General features: G+C 47.2%; 4 protein-coding genes across 5 annotated transcripts in view; 1 reads left to right on the forward strand and 3 right to left on the reverse strand.

Moving 5' to 3' along the window:
• Positions 1-9,035, forward strand: part of CNOT6L (CCR4-NOT transcription complex subunit 6 like) — a 34,499-nt gene extending 25,464 nt beyond the window's left edge. The window contains exons 9-13 of one of the 2 annotated variants that reach the window (XM_046941079.1): positions 61-212; positions 1,496-1,720; positions 2,436-2,638; positions 2,999-3,207; positions 4,921-9,035. In XM_046941079.1, the coding sequence (XP_046797035.1) occupies positions 61-212; positions 1,496-1,720; positions 2,436-2,638; positions 2,999-3,207; positions 4,921-4,972 (841 nt within the window). In that variant the 3' untranslated portion in view covers positions 4,973-9,035. Of the gene's footprint in view, positions 1-60; positions 213-1,495; positions 1,721-2,435; positions 2,639-2,998 lie in introns of both variants that reach the window. The other variant, XM_420472.8, reaches the window with a different exon arrangement.
• Positions 9,036-10,080: 1,045 nt separating this feature from the next.
• CXCL13 (C-X-C motif chemokine ligand 13) lies at positions 10,081-11,358 on the reverse strand. The gene is made up of 3 exons (NM_001348657.2): positions 11,283-11,358; positions 10,725-10,860; positions 10,081-10,449 (listed from the first exon to the last, which is right to left on the reverse strand). Exons 1-3 carry the CDS (start codon positions 11,344-11,346, stop codon positions 10,290-10,292), a joined length of 360 nt encoding a protein of 119 aa, NP_001335586.1. The 5' UTR covers positions 11,347-11,358; the 3' UTR covers positions 10,081-10,289.
• Positions 11,359-11,616: 258 nt separating this feature from the next.
• CXCL13L2 (C-X-C motif chemokine ligand 13-like 2) lies at positions 11,617-12,661 on the reverse strand. Its single transcript, NM_001348656.2, has 4 exons — positions 12,580-12,661; positions 12,233-12,362; positions 11,993-12,076; positions 11,617-11,885 (listed from the first exon to the last, which is right to left on the reverse strand). The coding sequence occupies exons 1-4, from the start codon at positions 12,641-12,643 to the stop codon at positions 11,861-11,863; spliced, it is 303 nt and encodes a 100-aa protein (NP_001335585.1). The 5' UTR covers positions 12,644-12,661; the 3' UTR covers positions 11,617-11,860.
• Positions 12,662-13,545: 884 nt separating this feature from the next.
• CXCL13L3 (C-X-C motif chemokine ligand 13-like 3) lies at positions 13,546-15,051 on the reverse strand. The gene is made up of 4 exons (NM_001348655.2): positions 14,926-15,051; positions 14,445-14,574; positions 13,956-14,039; positions 13,546-13,663 (listed from the first exon to the last, which is right to left on the reverse strand). The coding sequence occupies exons 1-4, from the start codon at positions 15,017-15,019 to the stop codon at positions 13,651-13,653; spliced, it is 321 nt and encodes a 106-aa protein (NP_001335584.2). The 5' UTR covers positions 15,020-15,051; the 3' UTR covers positions 13,546-13,650.
• Between the last annotated feature and the right edge of the window lie 1,895 nt (positions 15,052-16,946).

A 16,946-nucleotide genomic window follows, 5' to 3' on the forward strand; every position in this document is an offset into this window, starting at 1 on the left:
TGGTCTTCCACACAGCTGTATGTCACACATGTTCACATGTGATTCTGTTTGTTTAATCAGATTTTCACTGGTGCAGAAGCATACAGTGGAGTTCAACCAGGTGGCAATGGCTAACTCTGAAGGTTCAGAAGCTATGTTAAATAGAGTGATGACGAAAGACAACATCGGAGTTGCTGTGGTGTTAGAAGTGCACAAAGAATTATTTGGAGCAAGTAAGTATGAGCATGGTTATCTCATAGAATGACTCTCAGTTTCACCTGAAGGCGTGACCTACTCCATAGGTAATGCATCTCTTTGTAATATTATTGCCACTGGCTGAGGTCACCAAATACTTGCAAACAAGCAAACGCTGTTCACTGTACTGATTTGAGAAAGGGTAGCCCATAGGTGGCTAAGGTAGGACACAGGTGACGTGATTTCCTGTCCTAGTCGTGCTTTCATCCAGATGCCCAGCATTCAGCTTTCTCCTTTCAAGCTTTAGTCTTTGTTTAGTTAGAATACTAAATTCTGCTTGACAAGTTAGGTCTTTTCAAGGCTGTTGTGTTTCCATGCCTAAGCTCTTAACAGTAGTTGTTGCTACTGCTCACCTTTTATTTTCAAGTCTCTTTTTTTCCCTTGACTGAATTCTTCCATCCTCCCCTAGTGATTACACGACAGTGCTGAGGTACTGATGTGGAAGAGTGATATTATCAGGTATCTTTTGATGCCACTTGATTGACTGGCCGTCACACTTTCATTATGTTTGATCAGATGCAGAAGACAATTTCAGGATACTCAGAATTGCTGTCCTGCTCTGTCTGTACATCTGGTTTTTCATCACTGGTTTCGAATACATACTTTTCAAAGGAGCAGGATGTCCAGATTGCAGGACAGCAAGAAGCTGCCTGTAGCTTTATGCCACACCTTTCAGAGTATTGTTTCTGAGATAAATAGTAACAGCAGCTGTAGTGTTTCCAAACATTTAGGTTCATGCTGCATTTATTTAAGCAGGTTCGAGTTTTCGAGTTCTCCCCAAGGGAACAACTTTCCACGCTGTGGCAGCTAAGAGTCAGGAAACTGGTGGTGTATACATTGAGTAGAGATGCGTGGTTTAAAAGTCAAGTGATGACCACCTTCACTTTGAAATTCATAATGCTCCCTAGTGACTGCTCATTGGGAAGTTTTATTGAGAAAGTCTGTCCTAGAGATGTGGAGATGAAGAGAAAGGGAGAACACTGAGAGGATGTTATGAAAGGCAGTGAAACAGTAAAGAAGGAATACAACTGTAATTCTGTTGGATTATGTGGATTATGTATTTCCTCTATTGGCGAGCTTTGGTAAAGTGCAAAGCAACAATGGTTCAAGTAATGCTTTTTTCTCAGCAGTGAAAGTGTATCTGTCTCCTGGTGTGTGTGCCTTCAAGCCCTAAGTAGTTAGACCCTGATTGTAACGGGGGAGAGATCTGCTGTGTTCACAGTCAACCTTGTCACTGAAAAAAGTGTATTTCTCTGTCTAGGTATTAAATCTCTTCATGTGGACAAACAGCTGCTCATTGTGGCCAATGCCCACATGCACTGGGACCCCGAATACTCAGATGTGAAACTCATTCAGACTATGATGTTTGTCTCAGAACTGAAAAATATCCTTGAGAAAGCCTCAAGCAGGCCTGGTAGCCCAACAGCAGATCCTAATTCTATTCCCCTGGTGCTTTGTGCGGATCTTAACTCACTGCCTGATTCAGGTAAGGCTGATTACTGCATCTTAATTTTTAACTTAACCTTTTTAGATTCCCTTTTTTCCACTGAGGGAGACTGGGTACCCTCAGTACTGCCCTGGGTAGGTGTTGGGGAAAGCTTTCTTACTGACAGTTGTCTTCCAAAATTTGAATGAAGAAAATGCAGGTCCTCCAGCTGTGTAGCTTGCTTTTCATGATCTGCTGTACTCTCTAGAGAAGTTAGTCATGCCTCAAAAGATGCACAGAGAAGCATAAATAGATCTTAAATAAATTCTTAAATAAAAACCAGTGCCTTGAACAGCAATAATAAGGAGGATGGACGTGTGTTCATGACATAATGTGAAAACTTCCTACAGAGATGTGCTTGCTTTAGTAATGATGATGTTTGATACTGTAATAACAAGAACACGTATGCAAGCTGCCTCCCTGGCACCCCTTGTGTCACATACACATTACAATACACGTACTTTGGTTTTACTGTAATCCCAAAAGAACTGTAGCAGCAGCGATGGAGCACCTGTGTTCTGTGGCTGCCTGTCAGAAAGGTGTAAATGTATCAGGTGTGGGCAAGATCGCTGTGCAGATTGGTGCTTAAATGGAAAGCTCTTTTTCACCCTGATTTCATATGATCTCCCATTGATGTTTTCATTAATTCCAAGGTCAGAATTTCATGAATCTTGTATGTTAAAGCAAGTGCCTGAATCCTTTCCTTTGCAAACAGGTGTAGTGGAATACTTAAGCAACGGCATAGTAGCTGACAACCACAAGGACTTCAAGGAGTTGCGTTACAACGAGTGTCTCATGAACTTCAGCGGCAGTGGAAAGAACGGGGCTTCTGAAGGAAGAATTACGCATGGCTTCCAACTCAAGAGCGCCTATGAAAACAACTTGATGCCTTACACCAATTACACTTTTGATTTCAAAGTAAGCAGTGATTTTTCTGAAATGGCAGGCATTGACCTGGTCTCTCCAGGATGCTGTCTTAATTTTCTGACCATTTCTCTCTGTTCCCGTAAGTGCTTCATCACTGGCTCCTACACTTGCTGGACACTTTCCTCCCACCCTAAAGTCCTTGATTTGCTGGCGTTTGTAAGCTTCTGACCTGACTCTGGTCAGAGACTTAACGAAAACGGATGCAGCACTTTGAGTGCAAAGTGGCATGCACATCAGTTACCCTAGTTGCAGTGCTGTGCATCTTCCTGGGAATCGCAGCAAGCAGCCAGTCGAGTTGAGGTTGCCAGAACCGAGGTCTGTTCTCACTTTCATGTTTCTCTTTCTCCCTAGGGTGTGATTGACTACATTTTCTATTCCAACACTCACATGAACGTGCTTGGTGTCCTGGGGCCTTTGGACCCTCAGTGGCTGGTTGAGAACAACATCACTGGGTGTCCACACCCTCACATCCCTTCAGACCACTTCTCACTGTTAACACAACTCGAACTCCATCCTCCGCTCCTGCCTCTTGTCAACGGTGTGCACTTGCCTAACAGGAGGTAGTGGAGCCCTGCCCCTTTGCGGGCAAGGACCTGTTGTTATGGACCTGTACAGTTGTAAATCAAAGTATATAGGAGTGAAGTATGGCCAACCTTAAGCTGCTTCTTCAAGCTCCTTTCCTTATGTGTTTGATATGAGATATTGCACATTTTGGTGCTTACTGGTATCATTTGGCACTAGGGCTGGAACCAAAGTATTATTCCCTTTCCAGGTTTTTAATTTAATTTTTTTTTTTAAACTGGCGAGCTTTTTCTTTTCGGTAGGAAGCTGCACTTAGAAATGGACAAATGAGATTAAAAACTTACATATCAGCTTATTTAAAGGTAATGCTTTTTTTCCAGAACGTGGTAAAATGAGCCAACCTTTTAGGAGAAAAACCTTTTAGAAAGAAAAACGAGAATAGAAGTGATTGCTTGGTAGGAAGAACGTTAGGAATTCTGTTTGAACCCAAAGTAGAGACTGAGCTCTGCATCCAAAATAAATTTTGCACATTAGCTAAGCACTTAATACCTGACTGTAAATTAGTAGCACCGTGGCCCGGCCCATTATCTAATACTAGAAAACCAAAGATGGCTTCGTATCCGTGAAAAAACTTGAGGTCTAAATTCTTTTGATGCAATTTCGTTTACAACAAAAATACCAATGAACCTATGTCTCACGAGAATCCATACATGAGCATTTCATGCCATTACAGAGTGCTTGCTTGGCAGACGTGACAGTAACCTTGTTTTGGAGCTCTGAAGAGCCTGATTCTTTCAGGGTAAGGTGTTCAGGAATCCAGACAGTCTCTGTGAGACAGAGCTGTGTCTGCTTTGGCAAGCTAGGACAACATGCTGGTCAGCAGAATAGTTTGGGAGCAGGATTTGGAAAGGATTTGCACTTAAAGCACGCCATTGCAAGCCTTTGAGAATGGAGAAGTTCCAGATCTGCTCCAGGTTTCCTTTTCCAAAGGTCATTTGCAAAAATGAGAGGCATTGGGTGAACTGATTAAGCGTAGGGTACAGGAAAAAGCTGCTGGAAATGATCACACTTCTGTCTCCACGGCACGTGTGAAGCAGCCTTTCCACGGGGGGAAGAGAGTGGTAGCCGTTATCATTCCCTGCATTATTTTTCCTGACCCTAGTTGCCAAATAGCCATCAGATGTTTTGAGTAATCTTTCATTTCTGTTGTTGGTCAGGGTTGAATTAAAAAGCTTCTGGTTCATTCCCAGCTGTTAATGCTCTTGAGATGTGTTGGAAATCCTCTTTTTCCTTTTATGCTCTTGGTGGCCAGTTCAAAACCTTGTGCCTCAAGGGGCATTAAACCTAACGTAGTTTTCTGGAAGAAAATTGGTTGGCTGCTTAATGTTAAAAGAAAAATGGCACAGTAATAGGAAAAGGTTGTGTCTGTGTTTTTAAGTTTTTCTTTATTCTGCTTTTTTGCTGCTATAAGATTTTCTTGAATTTATATTTTAAACTTTTCATGCACTTTACTGTTTCTAGTCTCAAAATGTGATATTTTTAATAAATGAAAAAATTTTCCATTATCTGAATGCAATTTTTAAACAGATTGATAGCCTATATTTATGTCTCATTCGTATACTTAATTCAAATTTGAATCGTTAAATAATTAGTTTAAATGCTAAGGAGCCATCTTCTGTCTCTCAGAACCGACAAGTCAGGCTGTTCCTCTACTCTTTGATACTCCATTTCCTTTGTTGTTTTGTAGGTAGGAAATTATCCATAGGAAAAATCGATTGGACCCAGAGTAGAAGTATTCCCTGACTTCTGCTGAGGGGGACGGGAGAGGAGTGGGACAGAATGCAAAGATGAGTTCAGTGAAATGACAGCTCCCTTTAAAAGAAGTGCCTAAAACTGGAGACGTCATCTGTTGTCTGATACAAATTGGAAATTGCCGTAGCTGGGTGAAATTGACAGATGTAAATTGCTTTGTGCGGCACCAAAAAAGCCCTTTCTAAAGAAGAATTTTCCTCTAGGTGCAGGTATCTCCTTTTTAATATACCTCAGCGTTCAACGCCTAGCCATGCGGATAAATTGAGACAGCAATTGAGCATAGTACTGGAAAGTAGAATAGCATGAAAAACTTAATTTTGTGGACATTACCTTTCTGTAATCAGCTACTGTATCTCTTCTGGAGGGGTTCTCTGCTCTGGAGGTGTGCACTAACAACCATTCTCCTCCTGTCCTACACGCATGTTAACTAGCAACGTGAGCAATAGTTCCACCATACTTCACTCCCAATATTTTTTGAGATGTTTGTATAAAATGGAATTTAAAGTTCACCTACGATTGTATATGAACTGCAGAGGAGCCCGTTTATTAATAAAAATTAAAAACGGCAACAATCTTTTGTAATATCGGGGCGGGGGGTGGGAGTTGAAACAAAAGCACCTGGTAAACATTGTAAACAGCTACGTTGTACTTTCATTGGGTTTGTAACTGACTGAAGTGTTCCGTTGCAGGAAGGTGTTTAATTGGATTTTCTCTGCTTCCAAATGCACTTCAGAACGTCCATTATGCCGTGTGATTTTTAAAACGCTGTTTCAGCAGATGTTGCACAAAACCTCTGGATTTTAAAAAATCTCTTTAGAACTCTGTTTTTGTTTCGGTCGATGCACATAACCGGGGGCATGTTTACCCGCCTCGCACATGTCTGGCTCCCTCCCTCTTTTCCTCTGGTTTCTCCCCCTTTCCTACAAAAGGAGCAGTAAGGGGTTGTGCTTTTTTCCAGCCGAGCAGAACTGCTGCTGTTCGTAGAGCTCTGCCCTGAGACAAGAAGGAGCGCGGAGCCATCAGCCGCCAGCCACGTGTGCGGGATGAGATCTGTTTCATGGCCATCTGCAGCACCCAGATGGTGACACTCATTTTCTTTTGACCCAGATGGAGGCTGACAGTGCCTCGCAGGGTATGTTCTAGGGGAGAGGGAGGGAAGTGATAGAGAGTAAATGTCCCTAACCGTAAATGCATTCATGGGAAACCAGTGGTTCTCTCCATCGCCGACCCTTGTTTCCCATGCTTAGGCACTGGGCACATCGCAGTGCCTGCACCACCCGTGCTTAGGAAAAAGCCCTCAGCCCCTTCCTGCTCCTTGCTTTCTTGGTTGGGTTTCAATGATATCGTGCCTGGTGTCAACTTCTAAGCAGCAGCACTGCCTAAAGCAAGCAGAGAAAAAAAATCCAGCACCATTCTACAAGCAACTTTTTAAAATTCAATATGGTAAATCTGTTAGATATGGGGTTTTGTGTGTATATATATACATATATATATATATAAAAGAGAATTTTGTACATTGTAGCCGAATATTTTGGTTTCCTTATTTTGATGTAAGGGGCGTGAACATTTGCCTACCATACGCTGAAGTCAGGTTTGGCACAGTGGGCTCCGAGAGCAGCTCTTCTTCCCATTGTCCTTTTTAAAAGCTTTTCCCATCTGTTTCTCCCACCTATATTCAGAAAATACTTCATTTTATCCATAAGCTTTCTATGTGTGTTTGAAGGCACTCTCTTTAGTCTGCAGAACCCTTCAGAAAGGTTCTTGTCGGTCTCAACCCCTTGCTGTCCTGTGTTTTACCAACTATAGAGCCCAGAGTTTTGGAGCCAAACCTGTTGAGAAGCCTTTGCCACTGACCTTTCAGAACCATTCCGTGGTCTTCAGAGCTGTGGCAGTGCTGTGGACCACTGGGGCCTCCCATGTTGCAGCTTTGCTATGGGGACTCCTAAACTCATGCCCAGTCCATGCTTATGCACTTGGAGCCCATGACCTGGTTTACAAAGGTGCTGAGCACTTGCAGCTCCCAAATCCCAAATACAGGGCTGGATTTCTCATGGTGCATCAGCGTGGCTTTTGAGGGCCGGCTTTCCTCACCTCGCTTGGGTTTGAAGTGCAAGGAAGCATTGGAGATGTGGAAAGTTCACATCACTTGTTCTCTAGGAGGTGGCTAAAAGCCCTTCAGAGGTTCCTAGAGCACAAGCATGGTAGTGATGCCTTCCTGGTAGGAGCAGGGCTGACAGTCCTTCGTGTCAAAGACCAGATTTAAGCTCAGTCGTGCACTCTTCATTTTTCACAATGCGTTTTAAGCTTCTCGCATCAAAACTTTCCCTTGGCATGAAATTTGGCGTAGTGGGGTGGTGTGAAAGATTTTTTTAATCCTATCCACACCAAGTCAATATCCTGCAAGAGAAAGAACACAAAAGTGCGATGTGCACCCTTACCTGGGTGTGAGAGGGAACAGCAGTTGTCACCCCCTGGTGACCTCAGCTTTGTGCTTAATTACCATTTGCCTGTTCTTGGCTGCTATGCATTTCTTAACGGACGTTTTTCTTGTAATGATAATGAAGACCAAAGGCCAAAATTGAACATAAGGAATGATGCTTTCCCTGTCGCACCTCTTCAACAGGCACTCCTTGCAGCCTCTCAAGACGATAGCAAAGTGTTGGAATGAGAAGTGTCTCTCTGTTTTACATCAGCTTGTTGTTCTTTTGCAACAGATCCAGGGTTTTTTGGTTTTTGTTTTTTGTTTTTTTGTAATAATCACAGAATCCCTTTCCTCACTTCATGCCAATATAGCAGATGGCGTTGCATGTAGGTGGATTTGAAGGGCGCAGACTTCAGAGCCTGCCGTGTGCTCTGTTACTGCTAATTGACAGGGGAAGGGAAAGGAGAAGGAAGGTAGAAGGAAGGGAATGGAAAAGGGATGGGAATCTGCTAAAGCTCTCATTGACTTCAGAAGGGGGAAGATTCTGACTGCTAGATTTCCCATGCCTCAAAAGGAGCCGAACTGCTTGGTTGCAGAAGGTTTTATGCAGACTAGAGGCTGGAAAACAAATGCACACTAAGTGCAGAGAGGTTTGGGTTTTTCTGAGATACGTTCTTATTAACTGAATCTCTTCATCTCATAATGAGGAAAGGCATCTTGGATTATGCAGCTCATCTTTTCTTTTGTAATGAGTACAGAGGTATTTTAGCACACCCTCCCTTTATCTCCCTTCAGTATTCAAAAGCAGCATAAAACCCAAGAAAACCTGATGAAAACCACTCATTTCCTACATCTCTAATCCAAGTGTCAGCCCAGAAAGCACTTAAAGGTTAAAAACCAATTTCAAAGGAGATTATGAAGCTTTAGATATAGGCACAGCCAGAAGTGACACAGTACCTCCTCTCGTGACAACATTTGCACCGATACCGAGCACAGGTTTTCTGTTCTGAGAAATGGAGCTGGAACAAAAGGCAGAGCTGGTGAGACAGACACAGGTGTGACACATGCAGAAAAGTGACAAAATTGCACCATCAGGAAAGTGACAAAACTAGCACCTTTTAAGGACTCGAGAAAAGTCATTTGATTCTATGATGGGTATTCAGACGTGACAAAGTTTGCAGGTTTGGCTATATTGGAGGGTGATGGACTTCAGGAGTAGTTTCTTGAGATATGTCTGAAAATAAACAGGAAGCTAGAGAAATGCTCGTGCACTTTGGTACAGGGTTTTTCAAACATCATTGATGGCAAAGCATGCCAAGTGATATGACTCCTTTCCCCCAGACCTGCAATAATACAAGGTATTTAGCTTAGAAAACCTCTCACTGGTGAGGGTGAGGGTTGGAGTGATTCTGGTACTTGGTCGTGTCCTCTTTGTTGAACAGTTTCTAAAACTTAGGCATTTACCAAGTTTGCGTTTGTCTGTATTTGTCTTTGTTCCAAAGCAAAAAGGAAATCATGGTGGCTCTCTTTACAAGTGACATGTTACATGACTTTGGCTTTGTTTTCAATTTTTAATTATTGCATCATGTGTTTCCTTTCCGAGCAATTAAAGTGTTTGTGTGCACCACGTTAGCTAAAGATGCCCTTAATTCATGAACTCACAGGTGTGGCCGCCCCCCTGCCCCTTCCCGCAGTTCTCTTTTGGGGAGGCTGGGTGCTTTTCAGCCGGACCTCTTTCTTGTGCTTCGTTTCTGCAGCAGCCGTGTCCTCCCCCCAGAAGGTGGAACTGCACACGGAGAATTGGGAAGCAGTGGTGTCACTCTGGGACATGCTTACACTGAAGTTTTAAGGGGATTTCCATTGCGCTTTGTGCAAATGGAATTGGGAGGTTGCTGCGTACAGAGGCTCCTCTGGCCGCTTGGCCACCTGGAGCTGCGCTGGAGGCCAGCAGTTGCTCTCTGTTCCCCCATGCCCTCAGACTGAGTGCCAGCCCTGGGAGCCACCAGCCCCATAGCAACATACTGGGGGTCTCACTGGCCCTCAGGTCCTCGGCTGCAAGAGCAGCACTCTTGAACAGAACTTAGCAACATGCTTATTCCACATTTCCCACAGAAATAAATAGTAAGGAATCCTTTCTGCCCATCTCCCACTTGCGGTAATTGATGCGCTATTAAAAGGAAACGTCAGCTCCACTTGCACAAAATAATTCTTTCTACACACTGAAAAGACTCAGTTTTGGATAACGTGCCATTTCCAAGAGCCTCTATCTCTTGTTGGTGTTCCTGGGACACAGGAGGAAAGGTACAAAGGTACCATCCAGGGCTGTTCCTCACCAGGGATGCTCAGAGACCACCTCCACCAGTTTCTGGGAAATCTCCCACTCCCTCCCATTTCCCCATGCTCACACAGCTAAGAGGCAGCACTGCTGCTATCAGCACTGAGCTTTTCAGAGGTCAGAACGTGTCTTACTCGCAGCACGCACTGCTCAGGATCCTTCCTTTGCAGCAGGAAAATGCACAGAAAAGCACAAATCCGCCGGGTCCTTGGGGCAGAGGAAAGGTGGCATGCATAGGAAACACCCTGCAGCCCTGCCTGCGGGCTTCACCGTGCCGCAGTCCTCATCTAACCCATCCTGGGGCTGCATGCAATGGAAACACGATTTTCACACAAATCCGCATGGAAAGAGCACTCAGAGTTTAATTGAGCCCTGGGTGGGCATCATGCAGGGGGACAGCACAATCACCAAACCGTAGGGCAACACCGGGGTCTGGCAGGACAGCCTGGTTTTGGGTAGGATGGAGGAGGAGAAAGGCTCCTGCCCCCAGCCAGAACCAGGGCTGGGCAGAGGGAGGGATGGGCAGTGCTGGGGAAGGGACACAGGTCCTGCTATGGGACCGGTGGCTGTCTCCCCGCTTCCCCCCGTGACCGCGCAACCGCCGCCGCTTCTTTTTTGCTGACATCCGTCTGTGTCAGCTTGTGGATGAGCAGCTGGATCCAGGGCGCCTCGGGGGCCACACACACCTTCTTGTTCCTCTTCAGGGTGAGGCTGCAAGGAGACCAGACCCGCTCAGCCCCTCCCCACAGCTCTCCTGACCCAACACCTGCTGTGCTCCAGTATGTGTACAGGGGAGCGCACACCCCAGCCCTCACGATGAGATAGACAGGTTTGGGAGTCTTCAGGCTCTGCTCTGTGAGGTAACCCCCCTTAGAACCGGCGGCAGCACCCCCTAAGACAGCGCAGGCCTTGCGAGAGGCACCACACAGCTTTACAAAGGATGCGAGCACCCAGGGAATTTTGCCAGGCTCCAGACTTTCACTTACATGATCTCTTTCCTCCGGCAGTGAATACCCGGCGGCATCACGTCAATGGCAAGAATGAGCCCCAGGCTGATGATCTGGGCAGTCACTTTGACACACTTGCACCTCTTGTTGGTCAGCAGGCTCTCCAGCGACAGACCTGCACCACAGCAGCCCACAGCCAGCGCTCGGCCCCCGCCCACCCCATTCCCTGGCACCCCCGGGTCGCATGCAGGTGTTAGCAGGGCACGCAGTGGCACATGTTAGCAGGTGCAAGAACAATCCCTCCTGAAGCAGCTCCAAGTATTTCAATTCGTGCCTACAGCAGGGGTTTGGAAGACGTAACTGACATTCTCAGAACTAAACCACATGCTGCCCACCCGCCAAGCGCTCAAGCTTCACAGGGGCTGTGAAGAGACACAGCTTGAAGACCTCAGGCAAATCCAACCCCTTCAGCTTGAAAGAAAAGATGAATCTTGAGTTCAGAGAGAGCCGGAAGCAGAACGCTGAAAGCTCAGAGAAGCCCACGGGCCCACTGCCCCCACCCAGGGTTCACAGAAGGTTCCCAGGTCCCTCACTCACCGTCCCCCGGCAGCAGGCTGCTCAACAGCAGGCCCAGGGCCAGCGCCGCCTGCAGCGCCCGCATTCTCACTGCCCCCGAGCCACTGCTAGGCTGCTTTATACCCAACCCGGTGGGGATTTCATAGGCTGGGAAACGCTGGGGGAAAGCATCTGCCCTGTGCCCCCGGCTTCGACTTCCCTGCCGTCGCTTCCCCTTCAGCACGTGGCCTGAAGCACCTCCCACCCAATGCAGAAACCAGCAGAGCCCTGTCCTACAAGCACAGCTCACATGGCGGCACGAAAAGTGAACGAAGAGCAGGAGGCCCTGCCCCATGGCACACTGCAGGGACACCAGTGATGGTAAATGAGGGATGGCTGCTGCCTTTATTAGACCTCAGTGTCTCGTGCTCGGAGGAGACATCTCAGTTGTTGCTGGCGCTGGGGAGCTGTGGGATGCATCACTATGGAGCTGGGGAAAGGCCTCTGCCTTTCCACGGATACATAATAGGAGAAAATGCCCTCAGGACTGGGGGAGAAGCAGTGGTGGGGTGCGGGGTGTCCAGCTATGAGTGTGGCTCATGGGGCCATCGTGTCAGGCCTCACTGGGGAGCAGCTTTCTTCTTCCTGTCAGGAGCAGAAGGGGAAAACGTGCAAAGAGCAGGCCCAAGGGATGACTCAGGAACCCCAGGTCTTGCTTTGCTTGCCCTTCAGGTCAGGGCCAGGATGCTTACAGCTTCGGGAGGTCCTGCAGGAGCTTCCTCACCCAGGGGGTGTTGGGATCCACACAGATCCTCTCGAGGGTTTTTAGTTTAATCCTGGAAAACATGCAGGGCTTCAGCCCCTTTCCCTCCAAAGGGGAGGCCCAAGGGACTGAGCCCCTTCCTTGCCCCTGACCCATAAGGAAGAGAAGCACACAACCAAGTAGTTGACAGAGGGGGACCAGCCCCCTAGCTGCCATGGGAGCCACTTACAACACCTCCAGGCGCCGGCAGCTGCTCCCCACCGGCCGCACCTCGACGCTCTCATATTTCCGCAAGGGAATGAAGGCAGTGGTGGTCTTGGCGCAGCGGCAGTTCAGGTTGCCGTTGGCTTCCAGGATGGCTGAGGGGACACGGCCATAGCTCATGCACCACCTGAAAACCCACCTTCCCATCTGCCTCCGAAAACCTTTCTGGGAACTGCATCCCCCGCCACATCCCTTCAAAACCAGTACATCTGCATTCAAAGACCCTTAAGAAACACTTCAACCCCTGAGAGCAGCAGGATGCTGCCTTCAGAAATGATGCCCAGCCCTGTGCATTGCCTCCCCTTGCCTCACCTGCATCCCCAGGGCACAGAACCACCAGCAGCAGCCCCAGCAGCAGGGCTGCCCGCACTGCCATGCCGACAGGACCTGGCCCCAGCCCTGCAGCATCCCCTATTTGAGCCAGGGAATAGGAGAAGTGTGGCGGCGCATGGGAGGCCCAGGGGTTGGGGTTGGTTTTCACCCATCGCCCTTTCCTGCTGACGGTGCTGGCTGGGTTTGTAATGCTGATAATAAAGAGTGGCCTGAGGCCACATAGGGGGCATGGTCTTCCTGAAACTGGCTCAGTTTTCTTTTTCCAAAGAAGCTGGGTCTGGTAACAAGAGCTGTCGTTTCCCCCATTGCTAGTTCCTAGCTCATGCAGCCATGCAAACCCGGAGTTTTTGGAGTGTTTTTTCCTCTTGTGTGGTCAGATGTTACCCGTTTCTCTACAGCCACTATTTGCATGTCAGCTGTAGCATCAGGGCATCTCATCTCATAAAGATGCCCCACTCTATCACTCTATTCATGTATACAGTAGGACACACTATCCTATCCAGAAAAGATGCACACTGCAGCAGATCTCCCCCTGAAAAGAACACACTGAGCTTTGACATACTTGCCCTTGCTCCTTTCCCCACACCCAATTATCCCAATCCTGCATAAAAAAAAAGCCTCAAAGCAGCCCCAGGATGCCTCTATTTGCCTTTTGCTGCTTATGAAAACCTTACAGCTGCCTGCAGTCCCCATACCCACTATGAACACCTGTGCTTGAATGTGGCTGCATGTGCTGAATCTGTGAGAAAGCTTGTGCCCCCTTCCCCTAACACACCTGACCTACAGCAACAACACTGTGTGCACAGAGCAGCATGTAGTGCCTCAGCACCTCTGTGAAAGGATATCAATCACAGAGCACCAGGCACAGGCGGCAGTAATTTCAGCACCAGGAAAGCAACAAGAGTGAGGTTGATCAATGCTCAACGGAGTCTCTTCAAAACTCAGTTCAAGTGAAAACACAAGGGAAGAAAAACCCAAATTTTATTTGCCTTGAGGTCTCGAGACAGAACACATCATGCCTTCCGAACACCAACTTCCTTAGCAGGAAGCTCATCTTTTCTTCCTGCAAAAAGCAGAAGGAGGAGAAACTCATGAATGGCGCAGGGCCCTGAGAGAGGAAGCTCCTATCAGAGCCAAAGGAAGTAACCACCATTCCCCCAAGGCTGATGTCACCCACAGGAACAGCCTGGCAACCCTTCTGCTGTGCCAGGAGCGGGAGCACCCCGCAGAAAGACACAGCTGACCCCAAGAGTCCTGGTTCCCAAAAGTGGGCCCTGGGACTGCAGGCAGAACTGGATGCTGCCTGGGGGAACATTGCTTACCCCAGAGCAAGGGTTTTCATCAAAGAAACTTACGTGCCAGCAATGCGCTTCAGCAGTTTCTTTACCCAAGGAGCATCAGGGTTCACGCACACTTTTGCTGAGGATTTCAATTTAATGCTGAAACGCAAGGGATGGTTATGAGCATCATGCTCCCTCCAGAGGTAGGGATTTGAACAGACAGATCTGATCTGCAGGAACCAGCTTCCACTTACAGCACTGCAAGCAGGGAGCTGCAGAACACTGCTTGCAAGAGAGGGGAGCCACAGCACAGCTGGAAAAGGCAAAGAAGCAAGAGGCAATGTACGCCTGCACTGGGCACGGACTGCTGCCATTCAAAGATGTTTTTTCTGTAGTTTTGCACACGTGCTGCTGAGATGGCCAACATTTTTGGAAGGCTTTAGCTTTCAGAAGGGAAGCTGAAAAGCATGGTAGTTGCAGAAGAAAGCGTTCAATGCTGGCCCTGCTGCTGGAGAGAAGAACACCTCTGCCCCATAGCTATGGCCAAGCACTCACAGCACTTACATGATTTCTATGCGCCTACAGGTGCTTCCCACTGGCCTTAACTCAATGCTGTCATATCTCTTTGGACTGATGTAGTCTGAAGTTGTCTTTACACACCTACAGTTCAGGTTTCCGTTTACTTCCAGGATGGCTGAGAAAGAGAGAAGGTAGCAACTTACAGAAGAAAACAGCATTATTTAGAGATGCCACGACCCTAAAATTCAGCGAGCTGAAGAAGTTGTCCCTTTCCATGTTTTCACTGACAGTGCTTTCAGGGCCAGCACAGGGGGTCACCTGTGACCATGCCCCTGCACCCTGCTCTCAACATCTAAACCAGCTCCTAGCACAGGAGGAATGCAGAGCTCCTCCTTCTGCTATAGGAGAAACCCCGTGTTAGGCAGTCAGGAGGGACCTCTGCCTCCTCCAGGCCATCCTGATGCAAGATGAAGGCTGAACACCCACCCCTACCAAGGGTATCTCTATGAAGGCACCAGGAGCTCACCTGCTTGGGACATCGACATCATCACCAGCAGCAGCAGCAGCACCATCCATGGGAGCGCAGTGGCTCCTGTCCCACCCCGCGCCAGTACTCGCATCGTCACAGCGGCTGCAGCCCCAGGGACAATGTGAGGAGCCAGGGGGAAGAAACACCTCTATTTATTTGGCAGTGTCACGCTCTGACACAAGCAGTAAGAGGCAGACTGCAGCAGTCACACACGACAAATGGACCGTAAAGAGGTGACATCATTTCTCGGCTGCTCACCGCAGCCGGATCAGAAGCCCAACATGCAGCATTATTGATAAAAGTCAGCTATCGGGATGAAGGGTGGATTTGAATTTCTCACATCATCTCTACCTCCCCCAATCCTTTCTCATTAGCTGGGTCTGCACAAATGTCATCAACATTCATTCCCCTCACTGTTTACACTTCAACCACAAAGAGAACCCAAAATACATCAGAACACAGGCCCCATGCAAGGGGTTTTTTTTATTGCAGTCAGATATTTACATATTTGAGGCTATAATTCCCCACACTATTTTTTACTCTCTCTTACATCAGCAAAAAAGCACTGTACAGTGGAAAATAATAACGATCTCCACAATATATTTCCACTCATAACCTTCAAATCAAGCGCTTCCCCGTGCTAATCCAGGAAATGCAAAAAGTTACTGGTACAGTAGTAGCAGCAGAAGGGAAACTATCCTTATCTATCTGCAAATTTGTGGCTAAATGCTGATGTGTGCATTTTTTGGCAACTTGCTACATATCAGCAAAGTGGAAGCGAAACACTGATGGATGTCTGACAGTGGTGGGGGGAACTTGGCACAACTGCTTCCCTTGCACACGCACATCCTGTATGTTACATTCAGATCATCCTATGGCACAGGGATCAAATCCCCACTTGGATGAGCCAAGATCCAGGGCTTCTCCTATTTAACCCCCTTGGAAGCATTTAGGCACCATACGATCCCACAATGCCAAGAGCTCCTGCTCTAACACAGGATGATCACTTTCAGCTGGTGCTGCCAAGTGGTGCCTACAGCAGTGCCCTGCACTCCCAGGTTATGGTGGGGCTGGGGCTGCTCCAAACAAGGCAAAGTCACCAGCCAGAGAGCAATAGGGGAAAGGAACATAAATAAAGTGAAGAGAAAGGCAGAAGGCAACAGAAAGACAGTGTGGCTGTGTGATAACATTGTAATTGAGAGCTTTCAAATCGCATCTGTGTTTTATACAGCAATGCAACAGTAAAATAAAAATAAAAAATAAAATAAAAAAAAGAGTCTTCCACCCAAACCATGAGCCCCTCTTCTTTTCCTTAGAATCCTATTTTTCCTCTGAGACAGGCACAGAAATCTTGCAAAGACTTTTTCCAAGAGATCGGTGCCAAAAAAATGAGTGAATGAGAAGTTTATCTCCCTTTGCATCAGAGTCCCAGAGAGTCCTGGAGCAGTTTCCACCTCTCTTAAACGACTGCGGGAAAGCAGTGCGCTGGCACTGAGGGTCCATGTCAGGTTTATCCCCTTGATTCATGTCCAAACACAGATTTTCATAGCAAAGCCCAGCTTTTGCTCAGTCACTGGAGTGATGTGCTTGGGTTTTCCCCAGAATGTCAGGCAGTTGGGTGAATCCCTGCTGCATCACATCAGAACACACACATTTGCCTACCTGGCCCCAAAGCTGTGAGAAGTTTCTACTTTGGGTAGGAAAAGTGAAATAGATGTGGATGCACCTAGAAAGGAGAACTTGACAGAGATGCTGTAATCCCAGGGTTTTTTAATTGCCTATATAGTAGTCGTGGTGGTTTTGATGTATGACTAATGCACACATTGATAAATGTTGCGGTGCTTTCTCAGGAAGGAAAGGGTTGCAGTCACTGCTGGTCACTAGTATCTGTGCATGTCGAGTGGTAATTCTGAGAAGGGAGAAGGAGGGTGAGGATGTAGCCTAGGACGTTATATGTATATAAGCTAACCACTTCCCAGATGCCAGTAATTCAGAACAGTGGTCCCAGTATTTTGAAC

Source organism: Gallus gallus, chromosome 4 (genome assembly GCF_016699485.2).
Source record: "Gallus gallus isolate bGalGal1 chromosome 4, bGalGal1.mat.broiler.GRCg7b, whole genome shotgun sequence".
NCBI classification, from domain to species: domain Eukaryota; kingdom Metazoa; phylum Chordata; class Aves; order Galliformes; family Phasianidae; genus Gallus; species Gallus gallus.

What these genes read in the sequence shown, in the direction of transcription:
- CXCL13 (NM_001348657.2), bottom strand. Translation starts at nt 11,346, where the DNA reads ATGCGGGCGCTGCAGGCGGCGCTGGCCCTGGGCCTGCTGTTGAGCAGC. An exon ending in CAGCCTGCTGCCGGGGGACG is followed by an intron (nt 10,861 to 11,282) that starts GTGAGTGAGGGA and finishes GCTGTGGTGCAG; the next exon opens with GTCTGTCGCTGGAGAGCCTG. An exon ending in TGCCGGAGGAAAGAGATCAT is followed by an intron (nt 10,450 to 10,724) that starts GTAAGTGAAAGT and finishes GTCTCCTTGCAG; the next exon opens with CCTCACCCTGAAGAGGAACA.
- CXCL13L2 (NM_001348656.2), bottom strand. Translation starts at nt 12,643, where the DNA reads ATGGCAGTGCGGGCAGCCCTGCTGCTGGGGCTGCTGCTGGTGGTTCTG. An exon ending in TCTGTGCCCTGGGGATGCAG is followed by an intron (nt 12,363 to 12,579) that starts GTGAGGCAAGGG and finishes GTGTCCCCTCAG; the next exon opens with CCATCCTGGAAGCCAACGGC. An exon ending in TGCCGGCGCCTGGAGGTGTT is followed by an intron (nt 12,077 to 12,232) that starts GTAAGTGGCTCC and finishes CATGTTTTCCAG; the next exon opens with GATTAAACTAAAAACCCTCG.
- CXCL13L3 (NM_001348655.2), bottom strand. Translation starts at nt 15,019, where the DNA reads ATGCGAGTACTGGCGCGGGGTGGGACAGGAGCCACTGCGCTCCCATGG. An exon ending in GATGTCGATGTCCCAAGCAG is followed by an intron (nt 14,575 to 14,925) that starts GTGAGCTCCTGG and finishes TCTCTTTCTCAG; the next exon opens with CCATCCTGGAAGTAAACGGA. An exon ending in TGTAGGCGCATAGAAATCAT is followed by an intron (nt 14,040 to 14,444) that starts GTAAGTGCTGTG and finishes CTTGCGTTTCAG; the next exon opens with CATTAAATTGAAATCCTCAG.